A 20,690-nucleotide genomic window follows, 5' to 3' on the forward strand; every position below is an offset into this window, starting at 1 on the left:
GGAAATGGTACAAAACATCATACAAGCATAAAGTTTGTTTATCGAGTGTTTGAGAAGAAACGCTGACCTGCACGTGAACCTTCTCTCTTAATTCCCCGTTAAGCCGCAGGCTGAATTAAAAAAGTGAGACAGGCCATAAAAAATGTGACGTCAGGTCATAAATAGGCAGAGGAATGCCAGAGACAAGCGAGGACACGGTTAGACGGAGCAGCAGATCCGCCTTCAGACTATAAATACTCAAAGGATCAACTGAAAGTTTCCTCCTTCAACACCACAGAGCCGACGTTCACCCGAGACTCGAGTGACCGGACGCATACGAAGAACGACAGTTTGTTTCTCCAGGTTCATCAGGTCTTTCATCGGATCAGTCTCATAATTACTGACGTCTGGAAAAACGGGACTTCTTCTACAGCGAAGAACAGATGAAAGTTGTCATCGGTTAATTCAGATTTTTATGAATTTGGGTGTTTTTGTCATCTTTACACTCAAAGCCTGAACGTTGAGATCAGATCCAAGAAGAAATCCTGTTTTCTGCTTTCAGAAACCTGCCAGAAATAAAAAAGATGCAGATCGCCTCTAATGTCAGTGTTACATCATAACTGATGTTGTTCTATTAATACAGGTGGGAGGCGGGCAGGTGAGGGCGGTTCCTGGTTGGTTGTTCTGCAGCAGGATCGATGATGGAGAGGACTTCGTGGAAAGTTGAGTCTGTGATGAAACGATGCTTTTCTAAATCCCACAGGCAGGTCACGTCCTGCAGTAGGAAGTCCTTGGACAGCAGACGAATGAGTTTCCCATCGACATGGATGGAATTGCTGCAGGATCCCAAAATAAGAGCGTTTGTTTCCAGACCGAATGCCTCTGAGACTAACGAGTTTCCCAAGAGTGTATTTTTATCTCTGCTGTCCCAGGATGCTGCTCGGACACAAACCGTCCACACTGTTGAATCCTGCGCTGCAGTGACCGGGCGGCTGCAATAAAGCTGAGTTATCTCCTCAGGACCTCTAATGATCCTTTATTGCAGCTCATCTCAGCATAACTCTCTAATCCTTCATTATAATCCAGAGACACGTGCTGCTGATACCCGGCAGCATCAGGACATCTTCATGCCAAGTTTCCTTCATTCATCACAACACTTTTTATTTAATCAGGAAGTGACACGCTGAGGACGAACAGCGTCGCCGGTGAGCGTGTCCCGGGTTAGGCTGCACCTGAAAACTAAACCCTCACTGAGTTTGCAGCAAAGCACAATAATCACACAGAGCGTAATGTGGTGCTGATGAAGTATCCACGTCGGGTGGAGGTGCAGAGGTTCTGTCTAGATCCTGAACTGCTCTTTATCTGTTATCATTTATTTCACAAACACATGCGGATGTTTTGTGTATCAAGATATGAAATAATCAGCAAGCAGCGTTCATGCTGGAGCAGCTCCACCATCAAAGACTGTAGAGCTGTAGCTGTAGAGATAAACGTGCGTGCGGTGGAGTCACTGCTGGTCACTGGTCAGCATCAGAGGCTCGAGGACTCTGCTGAATAGCAGCTTCAGCCCAGTCTGCTGTTGATCTGCTGCTCCAGTGGCCGGCGGAGAGGTTTGAGATGATCCACAGGAAGGAAGATGAGGGGGCGGAGGATTGACGGATGTTTGTTCAGGTTCCTACAACACCTGAAGCCTTTAAGCCTGAGCTGGAGAAATCCAGGCAGAAACTTCCAGCAGCATCAGCTGGATTAGTCGGTCAGAGGAAAACAGCCCGAGGTCGTCACATCCACCCTCTTGTTTCCCTGCTGGTTCAAAGCGTTGATGGTGGAGCTGCATCTGTGCTGCATTAGCAGCCCAACGAGCTTCTGGAAACACGAAACCTCTCGTTGCTTTCAGTCAGCTTGTTATTGGAGCCGGTCGCTGAACCTCGAAGACTTTTCAAACAACATGATGGATGGAGCAAAAGTGCTGCGTTGTTTGTTGACTCTGACTCTCTGCATTTATTTGGGATTTCATCAGTTTCCACTTTGGATCTCTGAGAGGTTTAGGCGGGGAGGCGGGGCTGACGTGACAGCACGGCCTGACTCTCTGCCTGCGTTTGATTAAATGACTCCGACAGTAAAAACTGTGTTGGCACGATGTCGTATTGTTTATTCAAGGGTTAAAAAATACAGTTTGCAGAAGTTCTGTTACTGACAGAGAGTCACAAAGGCTGCAGGACGGGCGATTAAAGTGAACGGCTTTCCCCTCCCATGATGTTCACAGAAAATATGATGAAAGCTTCAGTTAACGAGGTCAGCGTTGAACCACCTCATCCCTGTGAGCCTCAGACTTACACTTCTTTCTGCGCTGCGATCTTTATGATGTCAAACAGAGCAGATATCCTAAGCCCCGCCCACTAGCTGTTATAAGCCATATTTCCAAGCAGCAGCCAGAAAACTGTGATGACCGGAGTGTTTGGATGCCAGCTTTCAGCTCTCTGGGATCACTTCACATACACGAGCTCAGTGTTAGAGACTGTGGCCATGTTTGGACCTGATATACGACAGGAAACAAACTGGTACTTTAGCTGCTCCTGTGGAGAAACACCAGCAACCATCATCCACTCAGCCGTGAGAGGAAAACACGAACATATGTGGTGTTTAAGCAGTGGCAGAAAGATTCCCGCTGCTGTGAGAGAAACCAGGAGGACGAAGATGAATCTGAAGAGGACGAGCGGGAATGAGAAAACAGAAGAAGGGGAAAAGCCAGAGGACAGGGTGGGAGGACGTGGGCGTCTTATCATCAGTGTTTACCCACAGCAGCAGCAGACGATCAGCAGGACGTTCAAGTTATTGACCGCTGGCCGTTTATCTCACACGTCTGCTCCCTGCACACGTGTGAGCGACGAGCAGCGGCGACACTCAGAGACACACACACACACACACACACAGAGTCACACACACACACACGCACACAGAGTCACGTCGATGTGAGTCTGAGTCGTGTTTGTCCTCCAGACCGTAAATACTGAGACTGCAGAGTGCATATGCTACACACACACACACACACACACACAGAGACACACACACACACACACACACACACGCACACAGAGACACGCACAGAGACACACACAGAGACACACAGACACACACACACACAGAGACACACAGACACACACACACACACACACACACACACACAGAGACACACACAGAGACACACACAGAGACACACACACACACAGAGACACACACAGAGACACACACACACACACTGGAATAACAAACCTCCTGCCAAGAGCTGATTGGTCAAAATGAAAAATGTTATTGTTGTAAGCTGGTGATGATTTAAGGACACTTACATCAAGTAACTAAAAGAAGGCCGTGGACGCGGCGCCAGGATGCAAACAGCTGATCAATAATGTGACCCAATGAAGGCAGAGCCATTTTACAGTCGTTGCTGGTTTATGAAAAGCAGTGTTGGGTAAGTTACTATAAATCAGTAACTTAGTTACATTACTAGTTACTTCCATCAAAAGTAACGTAGTTACTTCAAGTTACTCGTTACTTTCAAAGTAACCAGTTACTAGGGAAAGTAACTTTGGTTTTACTCAGACTTCTCTTGTTAATGTGTTGCTTCTGTAACTGGATACCCAGCAAGACTGCCAGTCTTCTAGCTTGCTTACTTGCCTAAATCCCAGTAACGAGTAACGCGTTCCTGATTTTGGCATAACAACTAGTTACCGTGCTCGTTACCACAATAATAACGTAGTTACTGTAATGCGTTACTTAATAACACCTTAGTCCCAACACTGATGAAAACTCACAACTTTACCTTTACAGCCACTGGTTCATTTTCTAGACCCAGGAGTGACCTCGAAAGCTGTGACTCGGTAATCAAACTGAATCACACACGTATTAAACCTGAGCTCCGCCTCCTTGGGCGGTTTGTTACCACAGTAACCTCACAACAGCCATATTATTGGTCACATGATGTCATTAAAAATGCTCCAAAAAGCTCCAACAGCACAAACATGTCCAGAGGTCCAGTTCAGGTGAAGCTAGCAGCTACAGCCGCCTGGGTCACCATCAGTGTTGGTCAAGTTACATGAAATAATTAATCAGTAACTAATTACTGATTACTTCCCCAAAAAAGTAATCCCATTACTTTACTGATTACTTATTTTCAAAAGTAATTAATTACTTAGTTACGTAGTTACTTTTTAAAAACACGATTTACAACCTGAAGAGGTGATAAAGCGATAGATCTTTCAGCCCAATTCTACTTTTTCTGCATAATCCATCATACAAAATGTAATCAAATGGAAAAGTCTCTTTTTAAAACTTGTTTTATTAGTTTTAATCTTTTAACTTTATGCATCAAGCAAAAATTTAATTATATGCAACATTCTCTGACTGGAAGAAATTAGTTTAACATTTAAACCTATTTTCTGCACATTCCAGCACATAAAATAAAGCGGACACTAATGTTTTTGTCACTTTTTATGGAATCAAACTCAAAGTAAGGTCAGTACTTCCACGCTTTAAACGCTGCACGCTCATACTCTCTCTGCACTCGATATGTGATCCATTGTTGATCTGCACACAGCTGTTGTCACTAACGGCGCACTCGCTTACGTCACTGTCACGAGACATTCTCGCAAAAAAATCACGGTTTTAGTAACGCAGTAACGCAGCGTTCCTACGGGAAAGTAACGGTAATCTAATTACCGTTTTTGCAATAGTAATCCCTTAAGTTACTCGTTACTTGAAAAAAGTAATCAGATTACAGTAACGCGTTACTGCCCATCTCTGGTCACCATCCACCTGTCAGTCACAGAGGCCACGCCCCTAATACTGCAAACTTAACTTTTTGAGAGTATTATTATTATTACTATTATTATTATTATTATTATTATTAGAGGACTCTGTAATGTCTCTGCAAACGTCTTCCTTCAGCATCTGCAGCAGGGATTGTAGTGATTCTGATCACAGTCACATTTAAAACAAACCCATTAATCTAATCTCAGGAAAACTCTGTTTCCCAGTGTACACTGCTGCTGCTGCTGCTCTGTGGTCGTTTCCATCATACCCCCCCCTCAGAAAAAAAAGCTAAACTTTGACTGATAGACAACATTGAACCTTCATAAACCTGCATTCACACCTCAGGAGCAGCTCAGGCTTCAGCACCACCAACCTTCCAATCACAGGCCCTGCTCCATCTCCTGAGCCACACACAGGTGTGCACATCCACCCAACCCCACCACAAAAACCAGACTCCTGTGCTAACTGAAGGCCTGGACTGACTCACCAGTCTCTGTAGGATCCTCTTGCTCTTGTCGTCGGTGCAGAAGTCAGACAGGATGGTCCTGTGGACCAGAACCAGGCCGTTCAGGAACAACCAGGACCCGAACCAGAGCAGAGCGAAGACCAGTGTCCCCCGACGAGACCACAGCCTGAGGCCCAGCCACCGAAGCAGGCACAGGCCGCCGCCGCCACGACCCCCTCCGCCAGACCCCAGCCCTCCTGGGAGCATGGCGGTGGATGCTGCAGGGCGCCGTCAGTCAGAAACGATCCTCAAAGCGTCCTCTGAATATTCAGCTAGGAACAGATTCTGAAACATCCGAATGTTTCAGTACGTTTGATTTGTAGTTTCGCAATTTTGAATGTTCCCTTTAAAAGTTCAGATCGTCTCTCGTAAGCGAGACAAACTCTGTGTCACTGCCATGTTCCAGTCCGAAAACAAGAAGCAGGTGTTCGCCGGCCTCCTTTCAGAGCGATGCTCTTCTGTGATGTCAGGTCCAGAGCGTCGCTGGACACTCAGTGACCCACCAGTTTGTCCTGAAAGAGCCTGAAAACGACACGACAGTCTGTGCTCATCACAGACACACAGCCCAGCTCTGCAGGAACGATCTGAAGCTTTGTTTGTGCTCGATGCCGTTGTGTTGTTTCATATCCAACCTGCTGATTTATTTTCCACTCACAGAGTCAGCGAGAGAAATCCGAGGAGTCGCCTTCGAGCTCCGTGACACGGGCGTCCGAGCTCGTCTGCAGCGCCGTGTGGCATCTGCACGCACACTCGCTCAGCCCCACAGATCTGCGTCTCCACTGTCCTCGCGTCACCTCCTCGTGGCGTCGGCAGCTCTTGTGGTCGTCTCGCTGTCGAGCTGAAAAATGTCCCTGAAAAACATTCAGAGAGAAAAAAGTTGAACAGACTGCAGCTCTGGATTCTGGAGACGAGGATTTAATGAGAGGAAAAACAGAAAGTGAATTCATACAAAGAAACAACAGTGAGGAAGACCCTGATGAAGCTGTGAGAGGAGGGATTTGAATCTAAAGAAAGGACGGCAGGCGGCATTCAAGGAAGTTCCCAGAATCAAACATTCAATTTCAGGAGCTTGTCATGTTTTAAATCACGAGTTTTTAAAAAGCCATTCCTCCAGAAACGGTGACATCTCCAGAACGTTTAAAAGGAAGGTTCTCTTTCCCCACCGAAGAGCGCAGATGTTTCTGTAGACAAAGCTCACGAACGCGTCTTCTTCATCTGCTTGAGGAAGCCTGAGAGCTGCTCGCCTGGGTTCATGTGCTTCCTGCTCAGTGACAGAGCAGCGCCTTCGTTTGTAAACGCTGCAGAAATGTTGCAGAGACTCATTAAAGCTTGTGGCTGCGGTCGCTCTCTCTGAAGCATCCGGGGCATGAAGAAACCCGACAGCCGCAGCAGAAACACAAACATGTTTGAGAGTCAGGCGGTCAGCAGAGCTCGCTGGGATCAGAAGTCCAGATGATGAGCACCATCCAGGTGTTGTTGATGGGAGGCTGGGTGGAGGAGAGGACGCTGCTGCAGACGGAGCAGCTGATACCTGCTCCTCTCCACTGGCGGGTGGATGTTCGAGTTCTCGGAGTTTGGTTTTGAACATCGATGTACTTCGAGCCACTTTTCTGAAATTAAAGCAGACGGCAGCGTCTCTGAAATAAACCGACCCTGCCAGAGCGTAAACACCTCCATAAATCATGAAGCGCTTTAATGATGCTGCGTACTTGGTGGGAAACAAACGACAGCAGTTCTCAGCAGAGATTTTACAGCTCGGCAGGGGCGGATCTGCTCTGAGATGCAACGTCCTCCTCAGAGGGGCCGCCATCATTTTTTACCAGCAAATATTTTACCGACACTTGACTTCACTGTGTTAGCACGGATTTCACACGCTACACGAACAGCTTGTGTCTGTATGTTTGCAAAGGACTCCGACTGTGGACAAATGAAACGCTCCGACGACGACAGCTTTACGGCACACACAGAATTCCCAACGGCGGTGACAAACGACAGCATCCTCTGGCAGTCACTCGACTGTGGGGAGGAAGAACTCCATTTTAACAGGAAGAGACATCTGGCCGAGCAACATCTGCAATAACTGGTTAAAGGGAGACAGGAAATGGGGCTGGGGGTGTGAAGAGTGCTTAGTGCATCATGGGAAGTCCCACAGCAGGCTGACGTCATTAGCCAAACAATGCACTGTTTGTCCATCACTGTGGAAACAGATGAGGACAAAACTAACCAGCAGCTTGTTTCTGGTTGAGAGGCCGACAACAGCCACAAAGGATTTCTGTGGCTTGTTTAAATTAAATAAAAGAAGATTTGAAGCTTTGAATGATAAAAAGCTTTCAGGACCACAGAAGGACGCAGAGACACATAACGAGCAGAAAGCAGCGTGACTGAGGAGGATTCAGATCGCCAGGAACAACCAGCGAGCCTGCAGTGCTCTGATAGGCTGATACGGTACCGTGAGGCCATTAAGATGAGAGGCCTGATTATTGTTAATCGTTTTTTCTTGGATGTATTTGAGACACAGAGTCTGAAAAGCTTAAACAAAGGCTGAAGGTGACACCAGTACCTGATTGATATTCGAAGGAAATCCAAGGAAGCTGGAAGAAGTTGCATCGCTAGAACTGTTCACCAAGCATGAAGTTCATTTTGATGCGAGGAGCAGAGCACAGCCATTCATCACTCTGGAGGCGGCCGATACATCACAGTGTGGATCAAGTTTATAACTGAGCAACACATTTAAGCTGAAATCTTCCTTTTTCTTCAGCAGTGATGACTGATACAAACAACAGACTCATCAAGAAATCAATTCTGCTTCGGCTGGACGTGCCTGGAGCTCGCAGCAGGTCTGCATCCATCGATGCAACAGGTGCTGAAGCTCTGCTGCCCTGCAGACCATCGTCACTCACAGAGCGCCTGCTGGAGCTTCTCCCACAAACGTGTTTGAGCAGCAGCTGTTCGAGCGTCGCTGCACTTCTCACGATGATACCAGTGCGTTTGCGTTCCTGTTGTTCTCACTGAAACACTAAAGCGCAGCTCCAGGTCTGACTGTGACAGGGCATAAACGGCACTTTTACTGGGCGTGTCTGAAGTCTGAAATGATGCAGTGACCTTGATTTACACTGAAAGAGAAATAAACAGAGACGATATGAAATCTTGCCGCTCACCGTTAAACTGTTGTGTCGACGCTCAGGAAGCTCTGCAGCCGGCTGCCATGACAAAAGCCTCCAGCCAGGCTCAACTCATGAAAGCTTTTCTTCCAGATGATTAAACCTTTGCACAAACGTGCACACTGGCACTTCTTCTGCTCTTTTTTCCCTCCGCTGGTGTTTCTTCTCGCCCCCTCAGGTGATGATGATTTTCCCTGTCTTCTTATTTTAAAGACTGAAATAATCCCAAAGTTTTCCTCTGAGCTGATGAGACTCCAAAATGTGCAGCAGCTGCTGAAACGATCCACCCAGCCACCCAGCAGACCTGAGGTCTGCAGCTCCTCCACTCTTCTGTGTTTCAGCAGAAACTCTCGGCTGTGTCTCTGAGAGCAGCAGGAGGTGCAGGTTTCTGCTGCACCTGGGGACGAGGGGGTCTGTGAGCCCTGACTCCGGTCTGACAGGCAGCCGCCGCTCCGGCACTCCTCCGCTGTTCCAGAGCCGCTGGTTTCTCCTCAGAGTGCTGCCTCCTCCTGCTCCTCCTCGCTCTCTCAGTGTGCCGCGAGAGAGAGAGCGAGCGAGCGTGTGTGTGTGTGTGTGTGTGTGTGTGTGTGTGTGTGTGTGTGTGTGTGTGTGTGTGTGTGTGTGTGTGTGTGTGTCGCACTCAGGCTTGTTCGTTCGTCCTCGTTCCCTTCCTTCCTTCCTCCCTTCAGTCTGCTTCCTCTCTTTATTCCTCAGCTGTGTTTGCTCATGTTGCGGGACAAAAAAGTCCGATGAAGCTTTAAAGCAGCTCCTCCTCCTCACCCCCCTTCTCTTAAATACTCTTATACTCCCCCTCCCTCTCTTCTGCAGCTCTACCGAGGCTCGCCAAATTAAAAGCTCTCCCCCCATTTATCTCCCTTTCCTTTTCTGTCCCGGCCTCCCTCCCTCTGCTGGGGGGCGCAGCTCAGAGCCTCGTGGCGTGTTCGTAATTGCCTCATTTGTAAAAAAGCCAATAAAGTTGTGCGAACATAAGAAGAGGGCAGCAGCAGCTCGATGCTTTGTTTGATGCCTCAGGGTCCAAAATTAAAGGTGCATTTAGTTATTTGTGGCCACTAGAGGGCAGAAAAGCCCAAACATGCTGATGGATAAACGGGTCTAATAATTACAGGTGTTGGTTTTTATTATCTTTATTCAAATTCCCTCTGACATGTGTGAAAATGCAGATATGTCAAAATACAACGTGAAACAGAAGAGAGACGTCACACAGCTTTGAGCTGCATTCACTCCTCACGCCCAGCGTTTGCTCCTCACAGAACTTAGTTTGAGTTCTTTGCATGTTTCTGTGATTTATTGAAGGATAATCGATGTTTAAAGACAGCTCAGAAAAAACGTTCAAAATTCAGCTGAGACGTGGTGACCTTTCTTCTTTAGAACGTCTGCAGGTCTGTGCATGCTGAACATCAGCCTCTGAGCCAACCGCTGACTGATGGGGATGCCACAGCTCCACGCTGATCACAGGTTTCAGCTTTTTAAGCACTGACCACACCACAAACATCCTCGATGACCAGCCTCTCCCACAGATCCAGGAGCGTTCTGGAGTCTGTGCATTTTCCAGCCTGATGGAGCGCCGCGTCTCGAGGCTAAACTCAACACTAAGCGGCTCTGAGATCAGAAAATTAACAATTTGCATCCGAGGCCAGGAAACTCCCCGGTCTTTAATCCCATTGAGAATCTGTGCTCAGTCCTTAAAAGGTGACTAGAAAAGTCTGCAAACTGATCATCTGGGTTTTCTGATGAAGCAGGAGTGGATCCAGCAAACCAAAAGATGTGTGGCCACGACCGTGGGAGGCAGCTGGAGCGCTGCTGGTGTTCAGAGGCCAGAACTATCTGTTATAAACTTAACAGAGCTGCAGCAGACTCAGCATCATCCCTGTGACTGGTTATCAAACTCTCACCTGCACCATAAGGAGCTGGTGACAGAGCTGACGTAGAAGTTAAATAGTCTTTTTATTCCATTTACACTTATTCATATTTTCCAGGTTCACTTCCTGCCCCGCTCAGAGCAAAGCGAGCGTCACTAACAGCAGGAGATCAGAAAGCATTAAAGGGGAGGTGGGTGGAGGTGGACGTGGTTGCAGAGCAGCAGCACCTGTATACAGGCTGAAGAAGGTTAAATAATCTGAGATTAGCAAACCTGAAACACACAATAAAGAAAGCTGAGCTGCTGTAAGACGGCACCGAGAGGCTCCGGTGATTTATGTTTCATATTTTTATAAAGCACAACCACCACTAACTGAGCTGTCCCTCTGATGGACTCAGAGGGACAGCTCAGAGTCAGACAGGCTGAGATGGAGGAGGGAGGATGGTGAAGATGGAGCTGCCAGGCAGGAGGAAACATCTGAGATCATCTACTGGAAATGCTGTCAAACCTAAACGACGACTGTTCTCAGCGAGTGACAAAGTAAATCTGTGATGTTTGTGCTGTTGCTCCTTTAACTGAACCATCATATATCTCCTGAACTGAGTTTGCAAACTAACCTGAAGTGTTACTGAGATCTTCATCGTTCCTTTAAATAATCGCTGATGCGCAATCTGAATGTGAGGAAGATCTGAGCTATTTAAACCAGGTGACACATTACATCAGGTAAATCCTCCAATCAGGACACAGAAAGCGTTCTGATATCAGACTGAATGATCGGCTCACTGCAGTCTGACTCAGAGGGGAGGCTTAAATGGGTCCTAGCAGTGTAAACTCACTACACTTCTATCAGAAACTGATGCTGAAAGCTGAAAATTGGTGCCAGGTGTGGAAAGTGCAGCTCGTCACGCTCAGAGGAAATCCGACAAAACAAAAACTAAACTTTGTCCCAACTAAACCTGCAGGAGAAGCCCAGCAGAGCTCCGCGTCGCTCTAATTGCCAATTAGACCTGCAGGCTGTGCAGCCTCTGGCACTCCATCTCAGCTGAGCCTCCTTAATAACTGCAGCAATTACCCGAGGCCTGCTCATTAGGCCCAGCTTCTTAACTCACAGGTACGTCCTTAAAAGTTCATGTCTCAGCACATTTTAACCTTCAGGTTCAGGTTTTGTTTTGCAGGAGAGAAGAAAAAGAGAAAGTACCCACGCTGTTTAAACCAGGAGGGACGTGGAATAATCGGCTTCACCTCCTGCAGCCGCCCTTCAAACGCTCCCTGAATGCATCACTGAGATCATCTCCGTCTACACCTTGGACAGGTCGCCTGCTGATTACTGGAGATACAGATGTTGTGTTGCAGCACCTCCTATTGGTCAGATACGACAGTCACAGGGAGTCTGCGTCCATATTCAGAACGATTCTCCCAGTTCACCTAAAAATATCATCAAAGAGCTCGAAACCTTTCCCTGTGTGAGAGTGTCAGAATTAAAATGCTGTTTAATAATAAATAAACCTGTGATATGTCTGAACGCGGTGATTCACCTCGTGCTGGGTCACCTGAGCAGCAGTTTGTTCCTCAGGTGTGATTGGATCTTCGTCTGGAGAGGAGGAGGATCCTGCAGATGGACCTGAAATCTGCTGTCTGTTATAACCAGGCTAAACTTTAACCTGAAATGGTTGAAAGCACCTGAAATATCTAAAAATACTAGAAGATTCTGACCTTACAAAGCAAAAATACAAACAGATGAACGTCTTTTCTTAGCTGGATCATCCGTTTGCTCAGACTCTGGGTGTCTCCATCACTGTGAGTCAGCTGCTCTCACAGCCTGTTCTTATCATGAGAACTTATCCCAACAACCCCCCTCCTCCTCCTTCTCCTCCTCATGATTTAAAAGTAACAAAAACTAAACAAAACCAGCTCTTCCATTCATTTACCTTCTGCGGGCAGTAACAGAGGAAACCGCTCAGCTTTTATAGATGAAGAAACCGCCGTCACTCTTATTTATTAGATCCCTCTGCTGGTGAAGGTCAGACTCATCACTGCTGCCAAACACCTGCACTGTTATTGGACCGGAGACGTCCTGTGACCACGTTTAAAGTTTCCACGTTAAACAAATAGAAAGAAAAAACTAAAGTGTTGGATTTCAGCTGCAGCAGCAGAAATATTCCACACGATCAAAGACCCACAAACAACACATCACGTTTACATTTACTCTCATTATAAACAAACACAGATGCAAAGGCACGTCTTTAAAAATGTTCATGAGAGAAATCAAAGTCCACGGAGGTGTGAGGAGCTCCTCCCCCTCACGGACAGGCACAGGTAGGTGGAGGAGGGCGGTCCCTACAGTCTCCTGGGTGATGTCATGATATGAATAATTGAGCAGAGCCAGGCTCAGTGCAAAACTGCTCACGGATGATCTGAGGACTCAGCACGCTGATGTTTCAGGTGACGCGCCGACTCTGCTGAAACCCGGTGCAGACAAAGAGCCGCAGATCCACAGACACGAAGCCTCTTTGTGCCCGAGCGCACACGGGCGCGGCGGCTCTGCGAGCACAAACAGAAGTGCTGGGAAATCAAGTCTCGCACACAGAGCGCCGGCCCCGGAGATTAAGCGGCTCATCGGTGTTTGTCTGCACGGCGAGGCCCGCTCAGGTCCTGAAACAGCGACGCGCACAGTTTTGGAAACAACAGCTGAGCGAACCATCGCTGATGCATTACAAGTCTCACACTTTAAAACAGGCACCGGCGCCGTTCTGCACTTCTTAAATCGACAAATGTTCATATTTTTATGTAGAAATGTGTAAAATGTCATTTTTTGGAGAAAAGATAAACTCTGAACGCCCTTCACTTCCCCCTGGGCCTGTTCAGGTTCAGCTCTGCTCCTGGATCCAGGACCTTCAGCAGAGAAGCCAACAGTGACGGGATTTGGGAGTCTTCGTTCTCGTTTAGCCACCACTAGTGAGCCCACTGAAACTATTAGAATTTAAAAATACGCTCATGTAAAGTGTTAAAAATAAGTCGTGTAAAATGGTGATTTGGTGCTTTATAAATATTTCAAATAGGACAAAATGCTGATTTTACAGCAGCAACATTATTGTATCTCTAAAGTTTAAACATTTAATAAACTTTGTGTCTGCACAGAGTGGCACAGGGTGAGTCACAGGCAGAGCCCAGTTTATTTTCTACAGTTTTTTGGTTTTTAAAATTGGTGAAACCACAAGGCAACAAATCTTTGCATTTTATTATTGTTCAATCAGCTCCTATTTTAATGTCTGCAGTCTCAGATCAGCACAGCCCCGCCCTGCAGCACCATCAGCAGCAGCAGCAACATTGTACCCATCAGGTGAAACACAGGCTCCGCCCACACTCGCCTGGATACGTCTGAAAACGCTCCGCGTCCACACTGGTGTTTTCAGTCGTTTTCACAGAGTTGTGCGTCCACGTCGCACTGCACTCTGTCCTCCTGCGACGTAAAACTTTCATGAACTAAGATGAGCTTTAAACAACGGGGCTACGTGCGGTGATGCTAGCGTTAGCCACGTTACCTTCACAGGTGGTCAGGCAGGTGCACACTGGGAGGTCCAGCTCTACGTTTCACTGCACCTTCATTCTTCACATGTCCGCGTGGAGCCCAGTGTAAATCCCGGGGCTGAACGGCCTTTGTACAAACACAATGAGTGGAATCGCCCTTTTAAGTGCCAGAAACCATTTAACTCGTTTCTCTTTTCGTGTTTTAACAAACATCTGTTTTTAATATGTAATTCAAAAACGGTGTTTGAGACGAGGTTTTCAATGTTTAATTCTTCTTTTGTGAAATTCATTTTCAATTTGAAGTATTTATTGATGGATTAATAATTCATTTTAAAAATATATTTAAAAATAATGTTTTTATTTAAAATAAAATTATTAAATAAGAAATTACTTTAGTAATGTTGGAATAAATAATGTAAAAATGAATTCATGAATGAATTTACAAATGCAGAATTTATTGTACAATTCATTATTTAAGCACAGATTTCTTTATTTCGATACGTGTGGCTCTTGTGGTCCTCCATACTCTTACTCGTTGATCTCATCCTCCTCGTCCTCAAAGTTCTCCTCGCCGTCGTTGGCGGTGGCTTCCTGGTACTGCTGGTACTCGGACACCAGGTCGTTCATGTTGCTTTCCGCCTCCGTGAACTCCATCTCGTCCATGCCCTCGCCGGTGAACCAGTGCAGAAACGCCTTTCGGCGGAACATGGCCGAGAACTGCTCAGAGATCCGCTTGAACAGCTCCTGGATGGCGGTGCTGTTGCCGATGAAGGTGGCGGCCATCTTGAGCCCTCGGGGAGCGATGTCGCAGACGGCCACCTTCACGTTGTTGGGGATCCACTCCACGAAGTAGCTGCTGTTCTTGTTCTGGATATTCAGCATCTGCTCGTCCACCTCCTTCATGGACATGGGCCCCCGGAAGACGGTGGCCACGGTCAGATAGCGTCCGTGGCGAGGGTCGCAAGCCGCCATCATGTTCCTGGCGTCAAACATCTGCTGGGTGAGCTCGGGAACAGTGAGCGCTCGATACTGCTGGCTGCCCCGCGCTGTCAGAGGAGCAAACCCCGGCATGAAGAAGTGCAGCCTGGGGAAAGGAACCATGTTCACGGCCAGCTTGCGGAGATCTGCGTTGAGCTGTCCGGGGAAACGGAGCGAGGTCGTCACGCCGCTCATGGTGGCTGACACCAGGTGGTTGAGGTCGCCGTAGGTGGGGGTGGTGAGTTTAAGAGTGCGGAAGCAGATGTCGTAAAGGGCCTCGTTGTCGATGCAGTAGGTCTCATCTGTGTTTTCTACCAGCTGGTGCACCGACAGGGTGGCGTTGTAAGGCTCCACCACTGTGTCCGACACCTGACGGACCAAAGACAGACAGGACGTGAGAAGAGGCGAGTCGGTATTTATGTTTATTAAGCATCCGAACAAACACGTTGGGAAATGTGGGACAGACGGACAAAATTTCCTCCTCCTACCTTCGGTGAGGGCATGACGCTGAAGGTGTTCATGATCCGGTCGGGGTACTCCTCCCGGATCTTGCTGATCAGCAGGGTGCCCATCCCCGAGCCAGTGCCCCCTCCCAGAGAGTGAGTCAGCTGGAAGCCCTGCAAGAGAAGTTTCGTCTTACAGTAAACGGTGAGGAGACAGACAACCGGTGCAAGGATGGAGCTCAGTGTCATGAACAAACATGCTGTTCACAGTTTATCCTAAAGGCACCATCACTAGAAAACTGACATTCTTGAACAACCCCAGAAGTCAGTCCACGTTACCAAAATTTCACTAATGAGACAACGGATGGTGTCCTGGGGGGCGTCCTCGCAGATCAGGGCATCGCTGAACTCCTGCACAGTCTGAGGTGTGACCTGGCAGCGTTGCAACGACCGAAACATAACGTCCCAACGGTCTATACGTTATATTTATGATGAAGAACTGAGACTGGATAAAATATTTCCAACATCATACAACATGAGTCCAAATAGATTTGTTAGCATGTAGCGCTAACGTGAACTAAATTCAGCTGAAATTTGAGTCCAAATCATAAACGTGAATCTGCCGGTGAGGAAAAACACAGTCTCGAGAAAACTTTAATGATCCTGCATCTTGTTGTTCAATGAATCGTAAAAACTAAAGCAGGAATGCTGAAGAAGAAAAGGTTTAGCTCCACCCACTGAGGTTAAACTCAGCCAATAAGGCTGCGTCGGTCACATAAAGATGACTCACCTGGAGACAGTCGCAGTGCTCGCACTCCTTCCTCACTATGTCCAGGACAGAGTCCACAAGCTCCGCCCCTTCCGTGTAGTGACCTTTGGCCCAGTTGTTCCCTGCACCTGTCTGACCTGCAGACAGCCAATCAGAAAGGGGAAAATGCATCTGTGAAATGTAAACTGATCACTGCGACAGATGGACACACACACAGTTGCTGGTGGTGACCCATTTCTCAGCTAGTGGACAGTAGGAGTGTGTGTGTGTGTGGTGTGTGTCTGAAACCTCTGCTTCATCTTCTGCTCAGACATAGTTTATATAAGAGACGCTGCAGACGTGTCAGTCTGTTTACTCGGACGATTTAATGCTGGAAAGTTTCGCTGCAGCTCGCCGAGCAGGAATTCTGTGCTCGGCCTCGTCAGGTGGGTCAAACACTGCTGCTAAATAAAGACCCGCAGCTCTGCAGGATCAGGATAAAGGATGAGACTAAACTACTTCATAAGTTCAGAGCTGATTGGCGTGTTCTGATCGTGTCTGCTGAGGTTACCAAAGATGAAGTTATCTGGTCTGAAGAGTTGTCCGAAGGCTCCCGAGCGCACGCTGTCCATGGTTCCCGGTTCCAGGTCGACCAGCACGGCCCGGGGGACGTATTTATGCGCTGCACACAGAGGGGAGTGGTTACCTTTGTGCACCAAAGTTGAGCAGGAGTCTAAGTGATCTCATCACCCTGAACGGAAGGTGACTCACTCTCCTCTGCACTTACAGGAGGCCTCGTTGTAGTAGACGTTGACTCTGTCCAGCTGCAGACTTGAGTCACCCACATAGTTCCCTGCGGGGTCGATGCCGTGCTCGTCACTGATCACTTCCCAGAACTGAGCGAGTCACAGAGAGAGAGAAAAGCATTGGTGATTCAGCAACTTCCTGACTCTGTGGTGCGTTCACTGACTCACCGATGTCCAAGGTTAAATGTTTGCTCTAAAACCTTCACAGCTTCCTCCTGAAGGCCAAAAAGTTTAGTTTATAAGAACATAAAAGCTGTAAGAAACAGACTCTCCCACATTTTACTGAAGCCTGAATGCAGCACGCGTCACCCCCTGATTTTAACCATTACTGTAAATTAAACGGACTTGATCTGACACCTCATACTGCAGCGTGTGAAAACCACCGCAGCTAACTCAGAGCTCTGTTCAATGGGAAGAGGGCGGCTAAAGATGTGTCAAGGACTTCAATTTAATTTATACAGCATCAAATCACAACAACAGTCGCCTCAAGGCGCTTTATATTGTAAGGTAGACCCTCCAATAATACATACAGAGAAAAACCCAACAATCACATGACCCCCTATGAGCAGCACTTTGGCGACAGTGGGAAGGAAAAACTCCCTTTTAACAGGAAGAAACCTCCAGCAGAACCAGGCTCAGGGAGGGGCGGGGCCATCTGCTGTGATTGGTTAGGGTGAGAGAAGGAAGACAGGATAAAGACATGCTGTGGAAGAGAGACAGAGATTAATAACAAGTGTGATTCAATGCAGAGAGGTCTGTTAACACATAGTGAGTGAAGAAGAAACACCCAGTGCATCATGGGAATCCCCGGCAGCCTACGTCTATTGCAGCATAACTAAGGGAGGATTCAGGGTCAGCTGGTCCAGCACTAAAAAGGAAAGTTTGAGGCCTAATCTTGAAATTACAAATAAAATTAAAATAAATCTTTACTTATAAATGAGCACAGGCTGTGATACCTCTCACCTAATGAGCTTTGTTTAATCAGTCTGAGGTTCTTCGTAGGTTTTTTTTTAGCTTTCTATGCACTAAAAACCCAAAACAAAACAAAAGAAAGAAGAAAAACACTAAAAAAAAACCACTAACTCAATCTGAGGGACGAGTTAGTCCCTCAGATTGAGTTAGTGGGTCTGATGGAGATTCTGATGGAGGCTAAAAGCTCGGATGGCAACAGGGAAGGAAAGTGTGAGAAAATGAAAGAACAAGCCAGTAAATTCTAAGGAAACTGGGAGATTTTAGAGAGTTGAGTGGCTGCACTGAGGTGAGAGCCTCACGCCTTTAATCTGTTGTTTTCAGTGATTATTTTTGAAAGATTTTCTGAGGTTGCTGTCAGAGCTGCAATCGTTGAATTGAAACTAGTTCAGAGTGCTGTAATCCTGCTGTACTCCACTGGGTACCAATCCAACTGGGACAGTTTATCTTGTTCAAAGTGTCAGACACGTTCTAGTGTCTCCGACTCGATGAACGAAGCTGCCGTTCTTTGAGTTACAACCTAACCTGGACACCTTGTCAGTAAGCTTACACAGAGGTGGAGGCTTTGCTCCGTTATTGCACCAACACCACCCTGTTACACATCAGTGTCTGTGCTAACAGGAAGGAGGCACCGGCTTGTTGCAATAAACGAACAAAATAACCAGGAAGAACCACAAAAACTCCACAATTTACCCTTCACAGTTTTAACGAAGTCAAAAAGATTAACAATCTGTGCGTGTTCATCTCTGACTTCCAGCCGAGAGAAGAGTGTGTGTCTGTGTGTGTAAGTGTGTGTAAGTGTGTGTCTGTGTGTGTCTGTGGGTAAGTGTGTGTCTGTGTGTGTAAGTGTGTGTCTGTGGGTAAGTGTGTGTCTGTGTGTGTAAGTGTGTGTCTGTGTGTGTAAGTGTGTGTCTGTGTGTAAGTGTGTGTCTGTGTGTGTAAGTGTGTGTCTGTGTGTGGATTCCTTGAATAGTCTCTGGGTGGCTCACAGAGTTCACTTCTCTCTCCCTCACCACATGTACTCTAGATGAACTTTTATTATTCCCTCTGTACTCTACTCTGCACTCTACTCTGTACTCTACTGCAGCGGGTTCCAGAGGCGCATCCCACTCGCTGCTACGTTTGAAACATTTTACTTAAATAAAAAGTAACGAGTGTGATTCACGTCTCCTCTGCTGTTCCCGCACTAACCCCACGGTAGTGATAATGTACGTGAAGCCCTCGCGGTGTCTCTGATTGGTTTGTTCACAGTCGTTTCATGACGCCCCGCAGGTGCGAAGCTGTGAATCAGCGTGGCGCGGTCCCTACCTTGGTCCCGATCTGGTTCCCGCACTGTCCCGCTTGGATGTGAACGATCTCCCTCATGGTTCCTCCGCGTGTGTCCGCTGAAGCTCTGCTGTGAGTCTGCGGAGCGGGAGCGCGCGTCCTGCTTCATCTTCTCCTCTTGTCAGGCGCGTTCACGTCACCACGCCCTGGGGGGGAGGAGTGGGGGTCACGGTCCAGTTTGTCCCAGTCAGCATGAACCTGTGTCCAGCAATGAGCTCACACTCACAGCAGAGCCCACTGCGTTTAAAACACCACCTGTCAGGTAAAACACGCGGACGCTCTCGGGCAGGCTGTGATCACTGTGGACAGTCTGCGTGAAACAGCTGGAGTGACGGAGGCTCCTCGTGGTTGTTCAGAAGAACAGCTGATAAAGGGGAAAGAATTTAAACTTACTACGAAATAAATGGCAGGAATTTATTTTGAAAATCTGACACTTTAACGCATCCTTGCGCATCTCTGTAAACTGCGGCTTTTATTTTGTAACTCCTACAATCTGATCACGCCGGTGAAGTACGTGGAGGATTTCATCCGGATATCCTGACATTTAAAATCATTTTTAAAATTCTTTTTATTGTGAAACTCTGACACGGCTGCGCAGATGAATTATCGTATAATTATTTTGAAAATCTGATACATGTTCAACTTTAACATATATCAGATTTTCAAAATAATTGCTTTGACAGTTAAAGCAAACACTCATGAGTAAACAGGTGTCCGCGGAGCTGGAAGCTGATTGAGCATGCGCAGACCGTCTCTCAGAGTGGGATGATGATGATGAAGCACGGTCAGCTGTTGCTGAGGCCAGCAGCAGTGTCAGTTTACAGCAAAGGCTGTAAAACAGGAGCTTTGCTCCGTGACCGATCCTCCTTCAGACACAGTGGCGGGGAGGAAGAGGAGGCGTGACCTACGTCACTCAGGAACCTGCAGCCGCATATGAAACAAAGAAAAGTGTCTGCACCACAGCCTCCACACATCCAACTCTGAAGGTCTCCTCCAGCCAACATGAGGCGCTGAGAGGTTTGGGTGTGCTGCCCCCTGCTGGAAGACTCGGAGAAACACAGGGAGCAGAATTAGCAACAGGAGACATTTTCTACATCCTGTCTGAAAAAACCAAAGTAAAGCTGTAAAAATGAACATAAAGCCAAGACAAAAACGGGAGTTCCTCTGATGTCCAGCAGAGGCAGCAGTGAGCCAGTCCTCAGACTGCCACGTTAAAACTTTACAGCAGAATTAAACATGTTTACAGCCTGATACACAAACTGTCCCCTTTATAACACCTGTGCAGTACGAATGCTTTAATAACTCACCTGTTTCAATTGGAGTTTGCATTATTAGGGGCGTGGCAGCTCGATAACCAGGTTCACCAGTGTTACCATCACCTCGGAGTCTTTGTGGAGGGTAAAGTTCTCCTTCTGAAATGCGTCTGGTGAGATTCGAGGCTCTGTGGACTTTGGAACAAACCTGATCAGGGACAAGCAGATTTCTCCTGGACCCACTGATACACTTAAAACAAGCCAAACTGTGACAGAATGATGGAGGGTGGTTTCAGAAACCGTCCCATC

The 20,690-nt window shown here is 47.3% G+C and overlaps 2 protein-coding genes across 6 annotated transcripts in view; both read right to left on the reverse strand.

The window, feature by feature from the left end:
• The window catches only part of dipk1c (divergent protein kinase domain 1C), a 43,359-nt gene extending 34,182 nt beyond the window's left edge, over positions 1 to 9,177 (reverse strand). Inside the window, exons 1-3 of one of the 3 annotated variants that reach the window (XM_085469112.1) lie at positions 8,449 to 9,176; positions 7,851 to 8,329; positions 5,273 to 6,141 (exon numbers count right to left, since the gene is read on the reverse strand). In XM_085469112.1, the coding sequence (XP_085325238.1) occupies positions 5,273 to 5,497 (225 nt within the window). In that variant the 5' untranslated portion in view covers positions 5,498 to 6,141; positions 7,851 to 8,329; positions 8,449 to 9,176. Of the gene's footprint in view, positions 1 to 5,272; positions 6,142 to 7,850; positions 8,330 to 8,448 lie in introns of all 3 variants that reach the window. The other 2 variants (XM_085469111.1, XM_085469113.1) reach the window with 2 other exon arrangements.
• Positions 9,178 to 14,292: 5,115 nt separating this feature from the next.
• tubb6 (tubulin, beta 6 class V) lies at positions 14,293 to 20,669 on the reverse strand. 3 transcript variants are annotated; one of them, XM_085469120.1, is made up of 7 exons: positions 20,436 to 20,669; positions 19,111 to 20,166; positions 16,815 to 16,923; positions 16,599 to 16,709; positions 16,070 to 16,185; positions 15,325 to 15,453; positions 14,293 to 15,205 (listed from the first exon to the last, which is right to left on the reverse strand). In XM_085469120.1, the coding sequence occupies exons 2-7, from the start codon at positions 19,165 to 19,167 to the stop codon at positions 14,387 to 14,389; spliced, it is 1,341 nt and encodes a 446-aa protein (XP_085325246.1). In that variant the 5' UTR covers positions 19,168 to 20,166; positions 20,436 to 20,669; the 3' UTR covers positions 14,293 to 14,386. The 3 variants fall into 3 exon arrangements, with proteins under 3 accessions (XP_085325246.1, XP_085325245.1, XP_085325244.1); XM_085469119.1 differs by having other exon boundaries at positions 19,111 to 19,274; positions 19,384 to 20,669; XM_085469118.1 differs by having other exon boundaries at positions 19,111 to 19,274; positions 19,355 to 20,669.
• Between the last annotated feature and the right edge of the window lie 21 nt (positions 20,670 to 20,690).

Source organism: Copadichromis virginalis, linkage group LG9, assembly GCF_057382275.1.
Source record: "Copadichromis virginalis isolate Kocher_CV1m ecotype Utaka linkage group LG9, C_Virginalis_male_GT1.1, whole genome shotgun sequence".
NCBI lineage: Eukaryota > Metazoa > Chordata > Actinopteri > Cichliformes > Cichlidae > Copadichromis > Copadichromis virginalis.